The 24,315-nt window shown below is 35.7% G+C and overlaps 1 protein-coding gene across 7 annotated transcripts in view; it reads right to left on the reverse strand.

Moving 5' to 3' along the window:
* Positions 1-24,315, reverse strand: part of TEX10 (testis expressed 10) — a 52,881-nt gene that overhangs the window by 23,481 nt on the left and 5,085 nt on the right. For 4 of the 7 annotated variants that reach the window (XR_014247875.1, XM_082403894.1, XM_082403893.1 and 1 more), the window contains exons 3-10: positions 23,502-24,214; positions 22,866-23,109; positions 18,153-18,265; positions 9,464-9,702; positions 8,595-8,730; positions 6,926-7,101; positions 5,027-5,204; positions 900-988 (exon numbers count right to left, since the gene is read on the reverse strand). Coding sequence is in view for 6 of the 7 variants with exons in the window: in XM_082403894.1 (XP_082260020.1) it covers positions 900-988; positions 5,027-5,204; positions 6,926-7,101; positions 8,595-8,730; positions 9,464-9,702; positions 18,153-18,265; positions 22,866-23,109; positions 23,502-24,214 (1,888 nt within the window). In the remaining variant the exon portion in view is untranslated. Of the gene's footprint in view, positions 1-899; positions 989-5,026; positions 5,205-6,925; positions 7,102-8,594; positions 8,731-9,463; positions 9,703-18,152; positions 18,266-22,865; positions 23,110-23,501; positions 24,215-24,315 lie in introns of those variants that run through there. The other 3 variants (XM_082403895.1, XM_082403898.1, XM_082403897.1) reach the window with 3 other exon arrangements.

Raw genomic sequence — 24,315 nt, forward strand, 5'->3', positions numbered from 1 at the left:
TTTCAAATGTTTTAAAACTACTCCATCCCTCCTAAGTCTTTTTTTTTGACAATGCAGTTCCTTCAACCATACCTTACATAATAAACTTTCTGATTCTCTTACCACCTCTATTACACTTGGCCTGACCTATATAGACAACTTGCCAAAGTCCCTCCTGAAAGATAGCTCTTGGAATGATCAGAATACTTGCAATGTGGTCTGACCCTAGCTACCTGCTTTGATATTTTCAGATCACTATATTTCCGGGAACACGCCCTAGAGAGCCATCATCTAGTTTGGAAGCTACACCCCACTACTGATTCCTAATGAGTTTCCTAAAACCACTAAACCTTTTGACCAGTACTACTATTAAAACATAAAGCCTTCACCTCCATCTCAAATGTGTACATCCAAAACTATCAAATAAACATGAAGGGGTCTACTTTTATCTTTTATATAATATTTATCTTGCTAGATTCAGCTCCATATCAGAAACCTGTCAAGTTCTTTTTGGATTCTGACTTAACATATTAATTAAGTCTCCAAATTTCAAGTCTTCAGAAAATTTCAAAGATTCTCATCTTCATCAGCCAAGTACAAAACAAAAATACTGAGACAGTACATCATTTAAAACAATAGTAATAATACTTAGAAATCGAACTTATAACATTTCTAGACTCATTTTACTAATTTTGCTTTGAGGTCAATGAAATGCAAAAAATGGCTAATTGAAATCTGATATTCTTCCTATCATGTTAAACATTTCAAACATGTTTAAAATGGATATTCTGTTCATCAACTTTTTAAAGTATGCAATGGGGTTCAAAACTTAGAGCCAAACAAGTATGAGAGTAAATCTCAGGAGAATCTTCATGCTAGGCTTTTTTCCTTTCCTCAACTTGGCAGATCAATGTGGTTACCTGTAAGTGTTGAAAATAAGAAGCTGAAATAGTCCACATCACTCATCAACCAGTCTTTAACTGAAGACTTCCATCCAGAAAATGATGATCTATAATAAACAATGGGAGAACTATTACGAGAAGTGACCACTTGAAGACTCAAGAATAAAGCACAGCGTATATAACCATTTTTCTTTATTGAAAACAAGTCTAATAGCTTAAACAAAATCCACAGTATGTATTAACTTTATATATAAGGGTTCAAGTACCACAATATGGAAAATGTAACTTCTAACTTATTTATATTTATGTAAAGTTTCACTGAAAAGCATAATTGGTCCACAAATATCGTACAAACTTAAAAAGTCTTCCACACCACTTGAAAATCAGACCGAAGGAGCCAAGATAAAGTTTTGCTTTTCAGTAGTACGTTCAGCTGCTATGTATTTACTGCTTGATTTTTATAAAGTCTTACCTTGCTTACATAAATGAGTTAAGTTTAAACAAGTTCCTGCTTCCTACCTAAGCAGAAGTATCTTAATTAGGCAAAGAATACTTCAATTTAAAGCCACTCTAAGATAACTATGTGTTCCTATTCTTTTCTAAGTTGTAACTAGGTCTACTTCACAATATTGTGGCTGAAGTACTGGTAGGGGACTCCAGGGAACAGCTAAATGTACAGCAGCTTCTCATTAAATGAGGATTATCTGGTTCCTGCTATGAGATCAGTTTCCAGTGACTCCTTTAAAAACTCTCTTCAAGGTAAGTCTAAGAAGGAATAGAGCAAATGTCAACCATGGATACAGCAAAAAAAAAAAAAGCTGAGAATGATCAGATCCAACAAGCTGAAACTACAAATTTTTATCACAGAAATCTGAATAAATGTCAGACAAAATTAGGAATTTCTAATTCAACTAGAAGCACTAAAAATTTTTTACCTATGAAATAACTGTATTTATTAACATTCTTAAAAGTTGGGGAGTTAAAAATAATGGAAACACTCTTCTGATTATCATTCCCACAATAAGCAAAGGGCTATGGAGGGAATATCACAAGCTACGAGGTTATAAAACATCAGAGATGCTCAATGGAAAGGAGTACAAAATGGTGATTAGAAAACAAACTAATATCCTCTTAAACCCAGTGAAAACTGTGCCATCCAGTGGCTAAAGCGGGTAGGAAATCCATTTAAGAGTCTAGTTTGGACAAAAGACAAGCAATATATCACGCTGCCCTTAAAACTATGATGAATATATATACTATCCAAGCCAGAACACTTCTGAGAGTAAAAGGGGATGCTATTACTAAACGTGCTGGGGACCAAAGAAGTAAATCAGAACTGTTCCTGGCAGTCCAGCTCACATATTCACTCTACTTAAAAACCAAGCCAAATTTCTCAGTCCAAGAACTTCTCCCTTCTCTGATATTTTTATCTAACAGTGTAGATTACCTTTCCACATTTACGTCTTATGTTCCCCAACCCAGCTGTAAATAAACTAGGAGCAGAGAGGATAAGGAATGAGTAAAGGCCAGTAGAACAACACAGCTAGGGGGAAAAATCAAACTCAAAAAAGCTCTAAGTAGATGGTAAAAAAGGTAGGAGCAGGAATTCTAAGTACACTTTTTAAAAGATAAAATGAACACCAACAGTTTTTTAGCTGATGAGTTTTTCATGCATGGAACACACTGATATTCTCTGCTGGTAACCTGCTCTTCAAGTCTCTCAGACAGAGACACCAGAGCATCAGAACTACAATACCTGAAGTGAACTAGATCTCACAGTCCAATTAATGTAACAGATGAAAATCAGAAATGATTAAAGGAATATTTCAGGAAAATTAATCTGCCAACAGTGCACAAAATACATGGGCCTAAGAAGCAAGACTACTTGCTATAATAGTACAGGTGTGAGATAATGAAAAAGCTGGCTAGTTTATACTCATGATCAGGGACAGAAAGGGATATTTTGAAGAGAAAAGTAAACATATGAAATAACCCAGGTTATTTCTAAGGAAATATTCTTAATTTCTTAAATTCTAAATCTCGGAAAAGTGATACAATAATAATGCCACTGGCCTGAGAAAGTTGAAAAGTCCCAATTTTGTTTTATTTTTTAAGAGAGATTAATTTGAATAGATAGGAACAATACATCTACAGAAAGAGAAGTCTAACAGACTCTGTGCAAATACTAATAAGCAAAATTTAACTTAGTGGACTTTTAACTACAATGACATTCTGCTCTTAATAATTATAAACCCCTATGACCATTATTTGTAAATTAATAGATTTTCTCAATACTCACCACAAATCCACAAAAAGAAAAAAGTAAAAAAAACTTCTGAAAAAATCCTTGACAAAAGTTATTAAGCATAAGTCAATCATAACTGATAAAGATATTAAATATAGCTTCCAAAGAGAATCAATTTCAAGAAGTGTTCAAAAGGTGCTTTTAAATGAACGTTAAAACAGAGCCTCCAATAGTTATATCAAAGGAACAGTGCCCTCCACTGGAAGTTTTATTAACTTGAAACCACTTACATTATAAGAAAAGAAATAATATTTCTTTAAAGGCCTAGCATTTAAGTGCTGCACTAGACAAAGAACAGGACTTTGGTTTTTTTGTTTTGTTTTGTTTTTTAATTTCTAAGAAAGGAAAACATGGAAAACTAATAAATGTTTAGAGTACTTCAAATTAAGACCAAGTCTGTCTTTAATGCACATGAACACAGAAATAAACCTTGAATTTTCACATACAAACAACACATTGCCAACAGCTCTCTTTTGCTAAAAGGAAATGTTATCATCAGTTATGAAGCACACTCTGGGTGACAACATTCAAACATATGTCCTATACTGGTATGAAGAAACTGGCAAACAAAGCTAAAGAAAATCTAATAACGTGAGCTACTCCTGTTGAACTGGGATAGGGGATCTGTACAAGAAGCCACAAGGAAGCTAGTCTTCAAGTTTTCAGTTCTGCCTAAAACCATATCAGACCCTGTCCATAGGCCACAATCAGTAACAAATATTGCTGAATACTAAAGTACCATGCCTGATACAGACATGAAGTTTTTAAGAATACTTTGAACACTCGCAATACGAAACACTATTAGTTATAATACCTTTCAGAGTAAAATGGTACAGTCACTATGGAAAACAGTATGGCAGTTCCTTGAAAAATTAAACAGATTACCATATGATCCGGCAACTCCACTTCTGGGTATATAGCCAAAAGAATTAAAAGGATTCAAACAGGTATCTGTACACCAGTGTTCACAGCAGCATTATTCACCATAGCCAAAGGGTAGAAACAACCAAGAGTCCATCAACAGATGAATAAACAAAATTTGGTATAATGGAATACAATGGAATATTGAATATTCAGACTTAAAAAAGGAAACCGTGAAACATGCTACAATATGGATGAACCCTGAAAAGCTACACTGAGTGAAATAAGCAAAACACAAAAGGAAAATATTGTATGATTCCACTTATATGAGGTTACCTAGAATAATCAAAATCATGAAGATAAAATAGTGGTAAACAGGGGCTGGGGGAAGGGGAAATGATTAGTACAGAGTTTCAGTTTGGGATGATGAAAAGTTCTGGAGATGAATAGTGGTGCTGGTTGCACAACAATATGAATGTACTTAATGCCACTGAACAGTTTTAACTGTATACTTAAAACTGGTTAAAATGGTAAGTTTTATGTTATGTATATTTTGCCACACACAAAGATATTTCAAGTGATTCCTTGTCTGAGTCTACAAACTTATTTATTTCGTCAGCTACATTAAATTCTGAGCTCCCTTCCAGAAAGGAAGGTCTGTACGGCCATTTCGTAACACCGAAGGTTTTAAGCACAGTACTCTCACCTGCCACTGAACCCTCACTGCATACTTTTGATAATTTTAACCCTTATTCCAATCCACCTACACAAGTCACTAAACAAATAATCTGAAACAGTCTTACTCTAGTGAACTTCCTCTATCTAATAATAGTATCGACAGTTTTAACTGTTGCATTAAGAGCAAATGAAGGGAGGAGCAGTATTTTAAAAATCCTCTACAGTTCATGAATTGCCAGTAAAAGGACAGAGGGAGGGGGGAGATTATACACTTAAAATACAGCTCACTTGAGCATGCTACCTCATGTGCAGTATCCCGATAAGCATGGCAGCCAAACTTGAACTGAGTCTTCCCATAATACAGCAACGACTTAACCGAGAAAGCAAATCAGCAGGCAGACTGGGTAGAAAATATACAAGCTGGACCAAAAGCTGTTGAGACTCTGCTGGGAGAACCACCATAGTGCCTTCTTGTGGATCTAGTGGGGTAAGAAGATAAGTTAAACTAAAAAAGATATACAAACCAGAGTTAAATTAATAAAGCAGATTAAGTGGTTATTTTCACTGTGTTATGTTGAATTCTAATACATCAATTACATGGAAAAAAGTTTTATCACAAAGCATGTATGTATGGCTTAAGGTATTGTATAGAGTAAAACACTGAATACAATCATTATTTAAAGATATGTTTAACACTCTATTAATTTCGTAACATTCAAATGTGTTATTTGAAATAAAAACTATGATGGGGTTAACGGGATTGGACACAAAGCAAAATGGCAAAAAACTAGCACTTTTGCCAAACAGTCACAATTATAATATGGACTTAAAGCCAAAGACCTATCTGTGTACACACACACACACCACCCCACATATGAGCAATACCGAAAAATACAGATTTTAAAATATTACCCACAAAAGGTGGAAACAGACCAATGTCTATCACCTAATGAAAGGATAAATATAAGTGGTACATCCACACAATGGAATACTACTCAACATTAAAAAGAAATAAAGTACTGATATATGCTACAACATAGATGAATCCTAAAAACAGTATACTAAGTGAAAGAAGCCAGACTCAAAAGACCCATATTGTATAATTCCATCTATAAAAAATGTCCAGAATAGGCAAATACACAGAGACAGAAAAGAAGATTAGTGGTTGCCAGGATGTGGGGAAGGATAAAGTAGGGAGGGACTACTAATGGTACAGTTTCTTTTTGGGGTGATAAAAATATTCTGGAATTAGATAATGAACACTATTGCACAATCATGGGACTATGTTAAAAAAATCAAAGAATTGTACATTGTAAAATGGCAAATTTTATGGTATATGAATTATATTCCAATAATAAATATAAATTATATATATATGTATATATCCCAGTATGCTTTATTGATATTTTTGCTTAAAAAATGAAAGTTTCAGTGATGAATTAAAAAAGTTATTAATAGATGAAAGTCATACAAGATATCCATTATGGTTAAGTAAGTAAAATTTGCCACTAAAGCTTCAAAGGAATTTTATAAAAATACCTGATCAGTTTTAAATTTGTGAATAACATGTGGCTTAAAAGACAATTTAAGAATGCAAGAAGCGGGCTTCCCTGGTGGCACAGTGGTTAAGAATCCGCCTGCCAATGCAGGGGACACAGGTTCAATCCCTGGTCTGGGAAGATCCCACATGCTGCGGAGCAACTAAGCCCGCGCACCACAACTACTGAGCCTGCGCTCTAGAGCCCACAAGCCACAACTACTGAGCCCGAGTGCCACAACTACTGAAGCCTGCGTGCCTACAGCCTGCGCTCCGCAACAAGAGAAGCCACCACAATGAGAAGCCCGCACACCACAACAAAGAGTAACCCCCGCTTGCTGTAACTAGAGAAAGCCCGCACGCAGCAACGAAGACCCAAAGCAGACAAAAATACATAAAAAAAAAAAAAAAAAAAAAGAATGCAAGAAGCACCTACAACCATTAATTTCTAGAACTATTCTAATAGATAATACTAGTGAAAATGAATTTACATAATACTAGTGAAAATGAATTTATTGTTTGATGTTTTGTTAATTTTCCCATGGTATAATTAATTTATAATAATTTAAAGGAAAAGCAAACCTAAAGAGCTCCCCCTTTGAAACATCTTTCCTAAATTGGGGTAGACCAATTGTTACTCACATAATTAAACAAAACTCTTACCATAGATTCGGAGAGCAGTAACTTGTAAACTTTTTAGTAATTCTTTATTTGCTCGTGCTGCAGCAGTATGGATAATGTCAATAAGCTGTGTTGACAGCTCAGGGTTTCGGGAGCCAAGATGAGCAAGTTGCAATGGTAAACCAGCCAACCAACGGGATAACACTTTACTACGATACCTAAGGCCAAGGAAGAATGAAATAAAGTGTAATTTTCAAAGACAAGGGAAATAAATTTAAACAAAGAATATTTTTAACTTAAAACACCACACAAAGTGACAAATCATCTACCAATAACACCACATTTACTTATTTAAACATGTGAGAGCCTACAAGATGGCTGGCATCATTTATTCAGCTATAGCAGTTTCTGAAGTTTTACCCACTATATTAAAAGTTCATGTGATTTGTGGCACTATGTAAACTGTATTTTTATCTTAAAGGACACAGACACTACTTAACTCTTGGTGAACTATTTATACTAATTAGCATTAATTATTACACTATATTAAGTCATTGATGCATTCAGCGTAGGGTGCCCCCACATTAAATGACTTCAAACTTGTGTTATTTCATATTTCAGTTCTTTTATATACTTGTTAATGCTCTAATGTCTCCTTACTCAGGTAACAGCAATCACTTTTGCTGTCCCCCTTAGTGACTTAAGCATGACCTTTGTAGTCAGACAGACCTGAACTTAAGTCTCAGTTCCACTGCCCTTAGTTGCATGACACTCACCAGATTATTTAACCTAAGCATCCATTTTCTTCTGTTAAGACAGAAGCCAATAGTACCTACACTTCAAAGTATGAGTATTGAGAAATTAAGAAAAGCACCTGACTTACAGTAAAGACTCAAATACATTCTAACAACCACCTATGTATCCCAAATCTCTATGTTCCACCCAAACATCTCTTCCCGACTATCCCAAATAAACCTCAAACTCATCATATCAAAAACCTGATTCTTTAGTTCTATCCTTTGTGTTGTCTATTTCAGCTGGTAGCACCAAACTACGCCAGAAACCTTCTCATCTTTTACTGCCCTCATTTTAAAAAAATTTACTGAAATATTTTTAACATACAGTATTATATGTTAGTTTCAGGTATATACTACATAATAATTTGACATATGCATACATTACAAATGATAAGTCAACATTTATCCCCATACAAAGTTATTACAGTATTATTATTCCTTATGCTATATATTACATCCCCGTGGCTTATTTACTTTATAACTAAGTTTGTACCTCTTTAATCCCCTTCACCCATTTCATACCTCCTCTTCTACTGCCCTCATTCTTATACCGTATGTCTCAATATGTCACTAAGGACCAGCTGTTAAACCTCCATAATTTTTATGGGAGGCAAAAGAAAAGGCTGAGGCTGCTACAGGTTGTTCCAACTGCCCTTTAGCTGTTAAGTGGACAAGTGGAAATATATGCTCAAAGAGACTTTTATCTGCTCAGTTATGCATATAAAGATTACTGGCACTATTATGTATGCTTCTTTATAAAATTAAATTTCTTCTCTTTTCTTAAATGCAACCAAATAGGATATAAAGAGTGAATTTCTCCAAAGATTTAATCACCCCATCTAGTCTATTATTTAAAAAGACTATAAAATAACTTGGTGAGAAAAATAAAGGCAGAATAACAAAGGAAACTTTACCTGACTCTGTAAGATCTCAGTTCTTCTTTTTGATAGATTTTACTGAAAAACTTCAGTAACAGAGTCCGAACTGGAAGGAGAAGGCCTCTCTGCTGATACAATGTATAAACTGCCTTAATGAGAGACTCCATAGCCTCTAAAAAAAAGAGAGAAAAAAACTGCATATGATTCAAAAATGTTTCTTCAACAGCCCCTTAATTCTTCTAAAAAGCACAAAAGTACTTTACTTTGCTCCTATGACAAAGCAGGCCTTAGACACAAACTGATGACTACTGTCAACATCCTACAGTAATAGCCTGACTAATACGAAAGTCAAACCAACCAGAGACTGCAGTGTAAATTTTCCTAAGAGACAACAAACCTAGGCAGGGATGACAAAAACCAGACTAGAAAGGTGGATAAGCTGGAAACCAAACAGGAAAGCTCTGTTTCTGAATGAAAAGAATTAGTAAGTCACACTAAAAACTGACTTAATGCAACATAACTTCAAGCTACAAGAAAGGTAAAAAGATAAACAGGATTCATCAATTTCTAGTCAAATTACATCAGAAGAGGGTACTTCATCATTAGGCTCACTGTCATTTCATCTTAATAACACCTACCTCCTTTCACTCCAACTCTGTAATCTAGTAGAAATCCTACCAATTAGCTTCAGAGTGGACCTACCCACTGAGAAAGGGATGCTCTGAGCCATAAAAGATTTCAGTGTTCAAGCAGATATTCCTTTATAATTATGCTAGCTACCTTTCATGGCTTGAATGTAAATAACTTGACTACGTGAAATGTTTGAAAGTCATCAACTCAAAGCTAGACTCTAAATAGCATGCATAAGAGCTCCTCTTAAATAAGGACAAAGCAGTAACACCTACCTCTGTTTGGTTGTATCTGCATTAACCTCCATGAGACCCCAAGCAATCTGTTCAGCTGCTTACTATTTAGCCTAAAGCCATCTTCAAGGGTCTCTGTTACAAATTTCCTTATCATTTCTATCCAATTGGAATCCTTCTGCAAAGTTGAGGCATTTGCCAGGGAGACCATGATATCAGACAGTGTTAAATTCAGTAAGAGATGATCTACATTATTGGAGAGAATCGTGCAATGCTTGATGCTAAAAACAAACAAAGACACACACATCTCTAAGTGTTATATCTACCATGCCTGCTTCACTTAGAATACTTAAAATAATCTGTCAGTGGGTCAAAAAATATTCCTCCTAGGATAAACTGCCAAGAAGGCGGGAATATAAAGCCACTGTTTTGTAAATAAACCATGCATTATGAAATGAGGCTTGTTAAGGCATAAAGAATGCATATTGTTCAGTTCATTACCCAAGTTGCTATTCCCACAAAAAGTACAGGCTCTTGTAACACTGCCTGGTAATCCCAGATGTAACCTGGAGGTAAGAAGACTTGAAAACCTCAACACGCTTGGAAGATTTTCTTTAAGCAGATACTTATATTAGGATGGAGGTCACAGTAGACCTTGATTTTGCTTCTAACTCAGTTTGACTTAACAGAATCACTAATTTCTCCCGGCCACAATTTCCTTATGTGTGAAACAGGAGACGGGTCCAGATAAGCACTATTCTGAAACGACTTAATTTTATGACTCACATATTAAAATCACTTTTTTCTAGCCAAATAAAACACATTTCTTTCAAAGCTTCAAAGAAATTTCAAAAAAAAAAAAAACTTCAAATAGAATACCTTAACAAAAACAAAATTTGCAACTTAGGATATAAATACTTATTTCAGGCTACAATGTATTCAACAGCAGAGTCTATTTATTTTCATGTTCAGAAACATGTACAGTTGATTTAAATTTTTTAAAACCTCAAACTAACTTATTTTAAAAGAAAAAGTTAATCCTGGATTAGGCATGCAAGGACATAGTAGTAAGGAACCACAAATACATGGGAAGGAAAATTTTAAAAATCTGGTGCTATCAGGGGATCAAATGTAGGGCTAGGAATGACAAATGAGCCTAAGAAAGTAAAATGGGACCAGATAACAAAGAGTTGAAGGCTAAGGACACTAAAATCAACTCTGCAGGCACAGGAGTAACATGGTTGAAAAGCTGTTTCAGATGGATAATTCTGCGGATGGAAAAGAAAAAATCAGAGTTACAAGACTTTAAACAAAGAAGCAGTTGTATGTCTATTTGAGCAATACAGGCAAGACATGCCAAGTGCAAGAACCAATGTTGGTACAGACTGGGAGAAAGGGGGACATTTAGGAAGAATAAAAATTAGCTGGATTTGAAGTCTGGTTAAATATATACATGTATGTGAGTTTTGGGATGATGAGGATTGGAAGAATCGAGGGTTCTAGCACTGCTGACTGGTAAATGGAGATGAAGTAGCAGAGAGGAGCAAATATACAGTAAATAATTTCTACTTTTAACATGTTGAGCTTAAAGTGTCTCTGGTATAAATCCAGGCAGAGATGGCCATCAAACAACTCAATGTATAAGTCTGACACTGGAGGGAGGAGTCTGAGCTATTTAAATAGAAATTACCCACGTGACCACTCCTAACTACAAAAAAAGTTAGGAAATCTAGTTTTTATTTTGTGTAGTCATATGTCCAGCTAAAAACTGGAAATTCCATCACTAAGAGAGGGGAGAATGAATGAAAGCTGAGACAGACCACTAGCAATCTATACCACAAATCCAAAATTACCAGTAGGTTCTTTGCCAAACTGCTCAGCACCCAAAACCAAGGCATATTTTACACTGACTAGACCACACAAAAACTCAATTGCAACATTTCTTCAACAAAGGTAGAGAGCTTTCCAAGATATACCTAAGTTTACCTCAAGCAACATAATCTATTACTGTCTGGAAGGTCTCAGTCGACACTGCAAACTTGGGAGAATTCATCCTGCTCCTCCAATAATTTATACAAAATTTTAAAGTCTAAATAAACCGACCACCAATTCTATAAGGGAGGCAGGCCACTGGGGAAACTCTCATTTTCAATGACACAGCAGGTAATTAGAACTAATCCCCTTCCTGAAAATAACTTTAAAAGCTGGATGAAATAGTTTTTCACAACTCAAAAGCATTCAAGAGCTAACAAGATAATGAACATTTACTGGGTCCCCAAATCTAAAATAAAGCAAGACCTGAAGGCAACTGCCAATTTCAAAGAAAAGGCTGGAAAAATGAAGTAACCTTTTAGAGGCCTCATAGGGAAAAGTCTTAAACAAAGCCCAGGACCTGCCAAACATGGGGACTTTCGTATATTATCCCTACTTCAAGCTGGACCCTTAAGGGCCTCCCTTCCAGGGTAAAGGTGAACTGGAAGTAAAAACAGCTCTTACATAAAACTTAATCCCAGTTTTGCATCATCTCAGCAGCCAAAGTAACAATTTTTCCCAACTAGATCTATAGAGTCAACGCAATTCCAATCAAAATCCCAGCAAGTTATTTTGTAGTTATCGACAAATTGATTCTAAAGTTTATACAGAAAGACAAAAACCTAGACTACCCAAAACTGAAGCAGAACAAAGTTGGAGGACTCATACTACTCAATTTCAAGACTTACTATACAACTACAGTAATCAAGACAGCATAGTATTGGTGAAAGAACAGACAAACACAGGTTAATCGAACAGCTCTAAAATAGGCCTACAAAGTATAGTCAACTGATGATCTTAGACAAAGGAGCAGAAGCAACCCAATGGAGAAAGGATAGTCTTTTCAACAAAAGATGCTGGAATAACTGCACAGAAAGTCTAAAACTGAAAAATAAAAACAGAAAACAAATTCAACAAATATATGTTTGAATACAACTGAACAAAACTAAAAAATTAAAACCTGGAAGATATGAGATAAAGACAAGAGAAATAGGTAGAAAATTCAGTAAGCAGGTCTAACATACATTCAATTAGAGTCTTTAAAGGAAAGGAGAAAAATGGCACTACAGCGATTTCTCACCTGTGGTCTATTAAATGTGTAATAGCATCATGCTTTAAAAAAAATGTACATACCTTAATTAAAAAATACTTTATTGGTAAAAAATGCTAACCACCATCTGAGCCTTCAGTGAGCCACAGTAGTAACATCAAAGATCACTGATGACAGATCACTATAACAAATATAATAATAATGAAAAAGTTTGAAATATTCCAAGAATTACCAAAATGTGACAGAGAGACATGAATGAAGTGAGCAAATGCTGTTAGAAAAATGACGCCAACAGACTTGCTCAATGCAGGGTTGCCGCAAACCTTCAATTTATAAAAAATTATGCACTATCTGCCAAGGGCAAAGAAGCAAAACAAAATAAAACGAGGTATGCTTGTACAATACATTCAACAAATTTCTTTTTACTAAGTAACCTTCTATACTGTCCCAGATGATCTTTTCTTTTAGCCTTAACAAACATTTCTGTTCAATTACAGGAAGCCCAGATTTCTTCTATAGATGAAACTGCAAGTCAATTTCCTTTTGATTTCGGCTTAAGTACAGTTAACCCTTGAACAACATGGATCTGAACTGCGTGGGACCACCTATACACAGATTTTTTTCAATAAATACGAACTACAGTACTACACAATCCCCAGTTGGTTGAATATGAGGATGTGGAACCAAGGATATGAAGGGCTGTAAAGTTCTATGTGGATTTTCCACTGCACAGAGGGTCAGCACCCCAACCCCAGAGCTGTTCAAGGGTCGACTGTGCTCAATTCCTACTGCACCGTCTTTCTCTGGGGCTTATTCTATCCTCGGGTTCCCACAAAGAATCTACTTGTTAGTACATTTTTCTAAAATGTAATCATTCACATACTGTCTGAACTATTATTTACCCGCTGTTTCTTTAATATAGCTCACTTTTTAAAAACAAGTATTTCTAAAAGAAACTTTCTATCACTACCATAAAGAGAAAATCAGCCTCTCCCAATACACTTTGCAATAGATTCCGAACCACCCAGCCACCATTTAGTTAATCTCAACTTGCTAAATCAATCAAAGCTCTCCAATCCCTCTGAAAAAATAATTTTCCCAGCACACTGGAAAATCTTCCCAACTATTAGGCTACTCTAGTCAACAGTGAACTTTTCCCTCTCACAAGCTGATCAGCTGTTATCTGTTCCCAGCACATATTAGAATTACCTCATTAGAATAATCACCGTATAAACTAATAAAGGATGAGTACAAGAAGAAAGCTTTCTTAAAGACCACTCAACTACACTGAATTTTTAAAATGTCCCTATTTTCAGTAATGCCAAAGTTATAACCTTTGATACACACAAAAAAATTGAAAGCAGGGATTGGAACAGCTATTTGGAGACCAATATTCATAGCAGCATAATTCAAAATAGCCAAAAGGTAGAAACCACCCAAATGTCCATTGACAGATGAATAGATAAAATATGATATATACATACAATGGAAGATTTAGCCTTAAAAAGTAATGAAAACGTGGAAGCAACCAAGAGGTTCTTCAGTAGGTGAATGGATAAACACATCCATATAATGGAATATTATTTAGCACTAAAAAGAAATGAGCTATCAAACCATGAAAAAAACATGGGGGAAGGTAGGATGAATAGGCAAAGCACAGAGGATTTTTAGGACAGTGAAAATATCATGTATGATACTATAATGGCGGGTACGTGTCATTACACATTTGTCAAAACTCACAGCATGTACAACACCAAGAGTGAACCCTAACATAAACTATGGACTTTGAGTGTTAATGATGCGTCAACTTAGGTTCATAGATTACAACACATATGTAACTGTGGAGTGGGACGCCAACAACGAGGGAGGCTATGCATCTGTGGGGGCAGGAGTACAGTATATGAGAACTTTATTCTTTCTGTTCAATTTTACTATGCATCTAAAACTGCTCTAAAAAATAAACTCCACTTAAAAAAAAAAAAAAAAAAGGAATGAAATGCTAGTAGTGCTACAACATGAATAAACCTTGAGATATCATGGTAAGAGAAATTAAGCCAGACACAAAACAATATTGTATGATTCTACTGACAAGAGGCACCTAAAAAAGTCAAATTAATAGAAGCAAAAAAGTAGAAGAGTGGTTCCCAGGAGCTGGGGGAAGGGGAGCATGGGGAGTTACTGCTTAACATGTACTGAGTTTCAGTTTGGGAACATGAAAAAGTTCTAGAGATGGATGGTGGTGATGGTTGCACAACAATGGGAATGTATTTAATGCCACTCAACTATACAATTAAAAATGGTTAAAATGCTAAATTTTACGTTATATATATTTTATCACAATAATAATTAACAACATCCTTTGTAACTCTGCATTTCAACCTAAGATTTAAAAAATTTAGACATCAGGTCAAATATTAACTGGGAGTACATGAGTAAGTATGAAGACCACTGGCCTAGACCATTGTTGGCTCCCCTAACTTTAACCCGTGTTGCCCTCCACAGGCTATCTGCTAAATATTCAATGCACTTCCTTATGGAAGTATTTTGGCCAACTCAATACAATAGCAGCCTGTGGTCCCTAAAAACAAATCACTGGGGAAATTTACGAAGAATAAATTATACTGCCAATTCACTTTTGTTAAAAATTCCACAATTTCACCACCTCGGCCTCTTCATATCCTTTTTTTCACCTTTTGTATCTTGGCACAAACCACTTCATCAGGGCAGCATTCCCTAGGACTCTACTCCCCCCATGAAAGAGCAGGACCAGCTTCTTATAATATACTCTTACATTACCTACATTCTTTTTCACTGATCTTATCACAGTTGGTCACTGAAAAGAATCATAGAAATAAAGTCTCCCTCACTAGACTGTACTCCATGAGAACTGGCTTACCTATCTCCTTTTCCACTAAATGCTCAGCACCTGGTATAGTAACTGCCTTAAACATATTAAGTGTCCAGTAAAGTGAATAATGACAGTATACCCATATACTCTTGAATAATTTACTTACATTTAATGGTCTACCAAATTCCAAACATCCTAACCATTATTTAATCTCATTTTGATGAAAATTATATCTGAAACCTCTTACTGGACAAAATATACACACATACAATTCTATTCACGAGTTCAAGGATATTCTGAAGCTTATCTACACACCTGATTAAAAACTTTTGCTTTAGTAAGAAAATTGTATCTGGAAGAAACAAACCCTAACAACCTACTTGCTCAACAAAGTATCTCCCTATTTGATTCTCTGTCCCCTCCAACTCCAGAAACTCTAAATTAATATTCCTAAAACATGGTTTTGATCCAACCAATAGTCTTCAATGCCAAAAGGATCAAGGATGAAAGATAAATGAAGTTCAGAGACAAGAAATGACTTTCAGCATCAAGGCTAGTCAACAGCAGAAACCAGATTTGACCCAGATCGGTCCCATGTTCTCCATTACCTAACCCTACAGCTTTCTCATATGCTATCTCCTCCAGTTAGTGTAATCTATCCTCCCTTGCTTCACTTCTGCCTGCTAAAATCATATCCATGCTCAAATACTACCCTCTAACACAGCTTTGTCTGTTTATCCTAACAAGGATGTCTCTTCCTATGAATTCCTACAGCACTTCTTAATTGTAAAGTCCTAATGACACTTACATACGCCTTGTGTTAAATATGTAAATTCACTTTTTCTCCTGCAAGTTATTGAGCTATTGTTTCTCAGCTTCAAAACCACCCTTCTACACTCTGCTTTGTGATCCTGGAACTGAGCCACATTTTTTCCTTTACAGCTGGCTTCTTGTTAGGCTCTGCCAATAAGGGAGTACTTGAGACTGGAAAGCTATAAGAGGAAAATGGGACACTTTCCTTTCTGTTTGCTTCCTAGTCCTACTTTTGCTTCCCTTTGCCACCAGTGCAACCCAACAACTCTTCTAGAAGCCAGCAGCAGTTCATTCTAGTAGTCACAGTTGGTTCCACTTTGTGGTTTTTCTGACACAGAACCAGCATCATCATGCCCCTAGAAACACCAGCACCAGCCAGCCAGAACCCCTGTTGCCAAATCCTGGACCCCTGCCCCACAGGGCCCCTCTTGTGCTCTCAAAGACATTAGCACCAGCTGAGCACCAACCCCTTCCTAGAGGTCTGAGCTTTGGCTCCAGACAGACTTTCCTCCAAACTTCTTCCCCTCTTCTCTTTGTTCTCCCAGTCTAGAGGCAGTAGCCGCTTCCTGTAGGTGCTACCTCCACAATACCTTACTGTTCCCTTTCGTCTTTCCACTTCTTTAATACCTAGTTAAAAACTGTTTGTATTAAATTCTCTGTTAAAATCACTGGTGTGATTTCCATCTCCTGACTAGACCATGACACATACTTTTATCAATTTTAAGACTCTGTACCGATTTTAGCAATTTATGAAATCACTTAAGAGAACAAGGAGTTTACCTTAAGACATCTGATTATCTGTCATAATACTTTGCAACCAAAATAATTATTTAGTGAATGAATGAAAAGTTCATCTGCCTACAATAGACTTACCACTAGACTTATCACTTCTGAGCATATCCTCTGAACTCTGCTCCATGAGCCTGATTCTCCACATAGTTTCTTTCTTTTGATAAATTTAAGAACCTTCTGACAGACTTCAAGATCCCTTCAAGTGTTTGCTCATGGTGGGGAACTGCACCTTTCGTGTTCTAGCTTGTACCTGTTTGTCAATTTTTTTTTTTTTTTAAGAAACCTGTAGACTATTTTTTTTAATTTCTTTATCTTATTTATTTTTGGCTGCGTTGGCTCTTCGTTGCTGTGCGCAGGCTTTCTCTAGATGCAGTGAGCGGGAGCTACTCTTCGTTGCGGTGCGAGGGCTTTTTTATTACGGTGGCTTCTCTTGTTGCGGAGCATGGGCTCTAGGCGCGCGGGCTTCAGTAGTTGCGGCACACAGGTTCTAGAGCGCAGGCTCAGTAGTTGTGGCGCACAGGCTTAGTTGCTCCGCGGCATGTGGGATCTTCCCGGACCAGGGCTCAAACCCGTGTCCCCTGCATGGGCAGGCGGATTCTTAACCACTGCGCCACCAGGGAAGCCCTGCTTGTCAAATTTTACTAGACAATTTGTTTTTACACTTATCTGCTCTTACTTGAGGTAAACATTTTAAATAACTTCCAGGCTTACATTTTTTTTTAAACTCCATCTTCTAATCCATAAATTTATTTTAGAAAAGAGAACTGTTTTTCTCCAATTATCCCTCTTTCTTCAGGATACTGATATTAGTTTCATTACCAGTTTCCTCATGTACAAATGAACTAATGACCTTTAAGATACTCTCTCACCTAAAAATTCAATAATTACATAGTACCTCTCACAAATAAATCACCCACCTCGGCAAATTTTATTAAATTCATTATCTACATAATTTGATACCTGACACTCATTTAGCACAAAACATTCACTTTAAAGATTAAAAAAATAAAAATGAAAGTAAGTAAAATTGGAAGTCCCAGGGCTTAAAGTGACTTGGTCAAGATCAGCCATACTACTGCTTTTATCTCTATTTGACAAAATCTAGACAAAAACACCTCACAGTATAGAAAGTTCCAGTTTAAGGTTAATTATTTTCTGATAATTTTAGGTTAACCAGTGGAAAAGAATGGCAGTACCTTTTGTTTGTCTCTTTCCTTCTGTGCTTGGTTATTTCTTTTAAGGCATATGGAAAATTACTCATGAAATGGTGTTTGAAATCAGTAAGATAATTCTTTCGAAGCCATGACTCCTAGTAAAATAAGCAAAGATTAGAAAATCTATAAGAAACAATAACTTAAAATGACAAATAAGACTTTAAGCAGAAATCTAACAACTTGTCAATATTCAACTATAAATTTACCATTACAATACACGTTCTGCTAATGATACAATATGTAAATAAATCTTAAAGTCAGAATTAACTGTTAGGCCATCCAATTTTCATCTTTTTGGTGCTTTTATTTAGTTATTTTTACTTGCATTTTATCTGTTTAAAAAGGAGAAAAAAGGGAGAAAGTAAATAAGAGTTAAGAAAATTCTGAATCTGAACTAATATTTACAAAATATACAAGAAAGTCTTCAACCTAGTGTTCCACTTAACTGTAACTCCATTCCCTAGCAATTCTATTGCCCATTAAAGGTATTTAACACTTTCACAAAGCAATGCACTTCTCTAAAATTGCTCAGCAGTATTCGTCAATGTATCATTTTCTCCTACTTGAAACACTGTCTTAATTTCAGATTACAACACTCTTATTTCCTGCTATCCACAGAACCAATCATTCCATTTTGCCAGGGACTGAGGCGCTGCTTGGCTTGTGGGACTTGAGGTGCTAAAATAGCTAGTCACCCTACATCTCCTTAGTTACCTTCACTGGATTCTTCTCTTCTCCCCAACCTAAAAATGTGTACTTGACAACTTTTCTTGGACTTCTAACAGGCATCTTAAATTTAAAATGAATAAACTGAACTCTCCTCACAGGTAGTCACACTGTCATTTGAAGCGTAACATAGGGATCACCCTTGCTCCTCTTTTCTTCACTATGCACACCATCAGTCCTGTTGGCTTTATCAGAATCCAGCTGTTTCTCATCACTTCAACCACTAGCTACCATTCTACTCCAAGCCACCATTACCTCTTACCTAGATTACTATAACAGCCTCCCAATGGTCTCCTTGCTTTTCGTCTTGCTCCCCCTAAACACAATAATCTACATAGCAGCCAGGGTGATCTTTTAAAACATAAATCACACTTCAAAATAATACAGGAAAGGATAAAGGAAATAGGTGTGTATGCAGGGCAGGACTAGTCATCCATGGGATCAATGGTCTGAGTTTGGCCTCCAGTTTTGCTAGAGCTGGATAGTGAGTACGTGGGAGTTCATTAGTGTTTTATTTGTAAATTTGACATATTAAAGTTAAATAAACATAATTTAGATCATACCACTCCTCTGCTCAAACCCTCCAATGTCTTTTCACCACACTCAGGTTAAAATCCAAACTCTTTACCACAGGGTACCATATGATCTGGCTACTGTCACTTTTTCTCCCTCATCATCTACCATTTTCCTAGTACCTCACTTGCACAGGACTTCCTGCCATTCCTCAAATATGTCAAATTTGTTCTCACTTCAGGGATTTTCACTTGCTGTTCCCTGTGCCTAGAACGTCCTTCCCACAGGTCTTCACAAGACTTGGTCCTTCACTTCATTCAGTGACATTTAAATATCAAGAAAGCATTTCCTGACCTCCTATTTCAAATAGCTCCCCCCCACTGTTCCATCATATGTTCTCCCTTTACCCCACTTGCATCTTTATTCCTAATAACAACATCACCTATTTGTTTACCATCCATCAACCCTACCAAGAGCTAAGTACTCACCTTGTCAGTCATGTTCATCTCTGTATTCCCAGAGCCTAGAACAGAACCTGGCACACTGCAGAGCAGTGCTATTCAAAAGACCTTTCTGCAATGATGGAGTTGTTCTGTATCTATGCTGTCCAGTACAGTAGCCACTGCCACCTGAAGCTACTGAGCACCTGAAATGTGGCTAGTGTTTACTGAGGAACTGAATTTTAATTAAAGACCCACATTTATACATGCTCAATAAATCTTTGACACATGATTGCATCTAACTTTTCTTCACAAATTCTAATCTTCATGGTAAAAAGACAACAATAATGAAACATTTGGACAAAAAGTAGCAAGCATTAAAATACAAAGCTAAGACACAACAAAATTTCTACAGTGTAAAATTATAATACTGACCTGAAGCTATTAATACAGGACTCCAAAAACCAAAGTTAATTAAAAAGTTAATGTTAAATTGTATTTCATTTTTAAAACTAGCTATATATTAAGGATACACACAGTATATCAGAAATAAGCAACCTCAGTAAGGATCTGAGTACTCAACCACTGCAAATAAGATTTAATGTAACTTGAGATTTCTTTTCAAAGCAAAGATGAAAGATTTCAAATTCCTAAAAAGGTTTAAAAGAATACTACTTGGATAAAAATGAAATTTCTCAACTTTGCAGCAAAATACGAACACACTACACGCATTTAGCAAAACCTAAAAGTAAGTGGTCAGTGACCCTAAGGTTGCACCTAATACAGACGCCAATTTATCAATAGAAAACCTACACATTTTCTGAGAGAAAAGAGCTACAATTCAGCCTGTGGTACATAATTAGAATTTAAGACCAAGGAATGCCATTTCATTCCTCCTAAAGTTTGAGCTGTTACAGGTCACCCAATACCTTAACTACTAAGCTATAACTGAAGGTGAATGAGAGAGAGGAACTAACAGTGGGAATGGTAAAAAAAAAAAAATAAACTAACGTGCATTTTAATGTCACCTGATATAACTAACATACATACTTATACTTTGTCTCTAAGATAATAGATCTTACCTTATCTAGTTATTATAGTTCGAAATAACAAATTTGCCAGGGTAAATCAGCGAATTCTACCAGTGGCTGCTTTTAAATACTATTCCTATTTGAATTAACCACCTCGGTTTATTTCAATTTTATACAGTATCCCAATTCAGTACTCTATATAACCTTCAACAGTCTAGGCAAACCAGTCTTCTGAATTTAGTATCCTATGTTAATGGACTGCTAATAAATATAGTCATGTTATAATACCACAGAATAGCTCTGAATATAGCTACTTTAAATATCCTTAAAATTAAGGCAGTGTTTAGATCCTTTGTCAGTATCATCTGAATGACAGTAGATGATCCAAAACTAGCACAATTAATGATTTTGCCTTTAGTCCTACCATTCTAATTACAAATACTATTACTAAAGCAATAATAAACATTAACCAGTGCCCATGAAAAAACAAACACCAAAATGCCTGGAATTTTATTTTTCAGCTTTCCAAAAATGAAAGAAAGCCTAGTACTTAAGATCACACTGAATATCATTACTTTTACTTCTTATCTTAGCCTTTCAGATGAAAATACAGCCATTCAAGACTCCAAATAATATATATATTTTCTAAGAAGCTTCATGCATTATTACTGTAACTAGCCTACGATCACAGATTAATTGCCATAAAGGAGAACAAGCTTCACTTTCATAAAATCATATACAATACCCCTAACCATAATCACTTTGCCAATTTATGCAATAAATCATAAAACAGGCTCAAAATTGTAATCAACAAAATGCCATCCTATCTGAGAAAGCAATTCATAAAACATCCCTACAGAATGATGGGTAATGGGTTAATAGCGATAGAGTAAGCTCTTAAAAGAAACACACACCTTAGTACAATTCTGTAATGCTTTTCAAGATTATGAAATACTATTACAATTTACCCCAGTCTTATTTTATGTGTCTTACTAACTCGTGAGCTTGAATGAAATAAAAAGAACTAAATAAAACTAAAAAACTGCCTTGCCAGTTTCGGACGTATGCAGGCAACTTCAAGGATTCAAACCTGCCTTGTCAAGTCCTTGCAGAAACTGTTCTGTAAAACAGATGCTTCAAGCTTCAATATTGGTCCTGCAGCTACCCTTTTTAAGATTAACCACATTAATCCAGCACCAATTAATCTTAGAGCTTGTTCTTCCTTACTTGCTCCATGCACTATATATTATATTCACTACAACATAACAATTTAAAAAAGCCACCAACACTCAATTCTCCCCAAATAGGAGATAAATTTACTCATCAAGAAATATGTCTTTGCTATCAGCTTTCTAGCAAGAAACTGTCCTATGACTTGGAATTACTTAGGTTAACTTCACTCACACCATACCTACAACTACAGCTTACCTACAGTAAAGGTAACTTTAAGAAATGTTTTCTGATCTTACATCCTTTATCAAGAAAAAACAAAAAAGCATACACTAAGCAAATCTGTGTGTAGCTTCTTCCCTAAAACGTAGTAGTTTAAAAACTTCTCAGGGTTGATTATGAGATCTTCAGTTTGGTCCATTTCTTACCATAAACTTGGTAACATGGCACAAACTGGAAGAGACTACTTAATAAGTCACTTTTTAAATCCTGTAAGAGGTCTCCAGAAACTAGAATGTTCCTACATAATCAATCTGCCATAAACAATACATTGTAACACTATTGTGAATTACAGCTAATAAAAACAAATGAAATCAAGCACAGTTATGCATTTCGCTTAAAAATTTAAACATACAGATAATAAACTCGCAAAACTGTTTTAATTTGTAGTTTTGAGCAAATGTAAGAAATAAGTTTACAGTTAAACCCTGGGAATTTTTTGGAAAATGCATAACCAATTAGTAGTAATATGCTGATTTCTAATTTGTCATGATAAAAGGCATTACTCAGAAAATAAAGAACCTATTAGTTCTCACCAATTTATGGGTCTCATCATGCTGTTTAGAGAGTTTCCACAGAAGGGAAATAATGTTAAGAACTTGCTGCATAACCTGCAGAGGTTCTCGTTCTATACCATTTCCAACAGAAGCAGCTAGTTGTGGAGGCACAGCTTCAATCCAGCACTCAATTAGCAATGGAATTATTATCTCAATAAATCCTTTCAGGTTTTCAGTAGATGACAGGCCTTCATCCACACTGCCTAGTCCTCCAACCAGGTACCTAACAAGGAAAGGTAAGAATAAAAAAATTTTTTAATTTAATTAAAAAATATTATTCCTTTCTTAATTTAAACCTTAAAATATAAAGTACCAGCAAAATGAAGCACCATGAATTGATAATTACATTGATCAACACTAGGAAGAAAAACAGAATTCTAAGATGACAAAGCCAAAAGACTATAATTTTTTACTTTTCATTAGGCTTTGCTACAAATGAGTAAATTAATATACTTTGAAATGACTCCTCCCATCAGTAAATAAAATCAAATTATGAGTAACTATATGAAACTACAGAAGACAACTGCATGTCTTCCCACCATTAGCCATCAACGGTCAGCAGTTATAATTCAATATAGGAAAACTGAGTGTGGACATAACTGAAATCCTTCTTACCGTAGCCTGAACTGTGAACTGACATTTGGCTGTGAACCCCCATTTTCATAAACCTGGATGTGTTGCTGGTCGTTGGCATGTTCCTTCCAGTTGATAAAAATGGAGTTGCTAGTGGCATGGGGATTTTCTTTTTGTTCCTGAAGTCCTTCACTTTCTCTCACCCTACTGGATCCATCTGCCAAGGCCTGAAGGAATTTACTGAGTCTCACTAAGACTTTCAGCCTCCACTGCTGAGAAGTGAGTCTCCGATTAGGATTTACAGAAAGTATCCAGGACTGGGATCTGTCTCTATTTACCAGTCCTTTGGACAGCTGCTGATGAGAAATAAGTTCTACAAAATTCTTAAGCAATATACTGCTACGGCCAGTAATTAGAGCTGGGTACTGTTCCAGCAGAATGTCCAAAACTTTTAAAGAGTCCTCCTGAATTCCTTCAGTAATGTGAGTCATGGCACTAGAGAGATGGGCACTTACCAAAGGAAAAAATGGAGAAATTTGTTCAGCTCGTATTTTGGGGGCCAGGAATTGAAGAAGTTGAACTGCTGCTAATCGTACATTAGCATCTTTATCTGTAAACACAGCAGTCACTTCACTTAATATGTTTGAAAGGTGTGCATCAATTATAAATGGGTATTGAGACAAAAGGTCTTTAAGTCCAAGAAGAGCACTTTGTTTAACCCCAGCATTGTAGTGATGCATCTGTGACAGCAAATCCTATAAATAAAAATAAAAACACAAGCTTTAGGTATATACATATACATACACATTATATCGTTTTCAAATAAGCATGCTAACTAAAACTATGCTAATAAACT

This window comes from Balaenoptera borealis (genome assembly GCF_965194805.1).
Source record: "Balaenoptera borealis genome assembly, chromosome: 8".
Taxonomy (NCBI): Eukaryota; Metazoa; Chordata; class Mammalia; order Artiodactyla; family Balaenopteridae; genus Balaenoptera; species Balaenoptera borealis.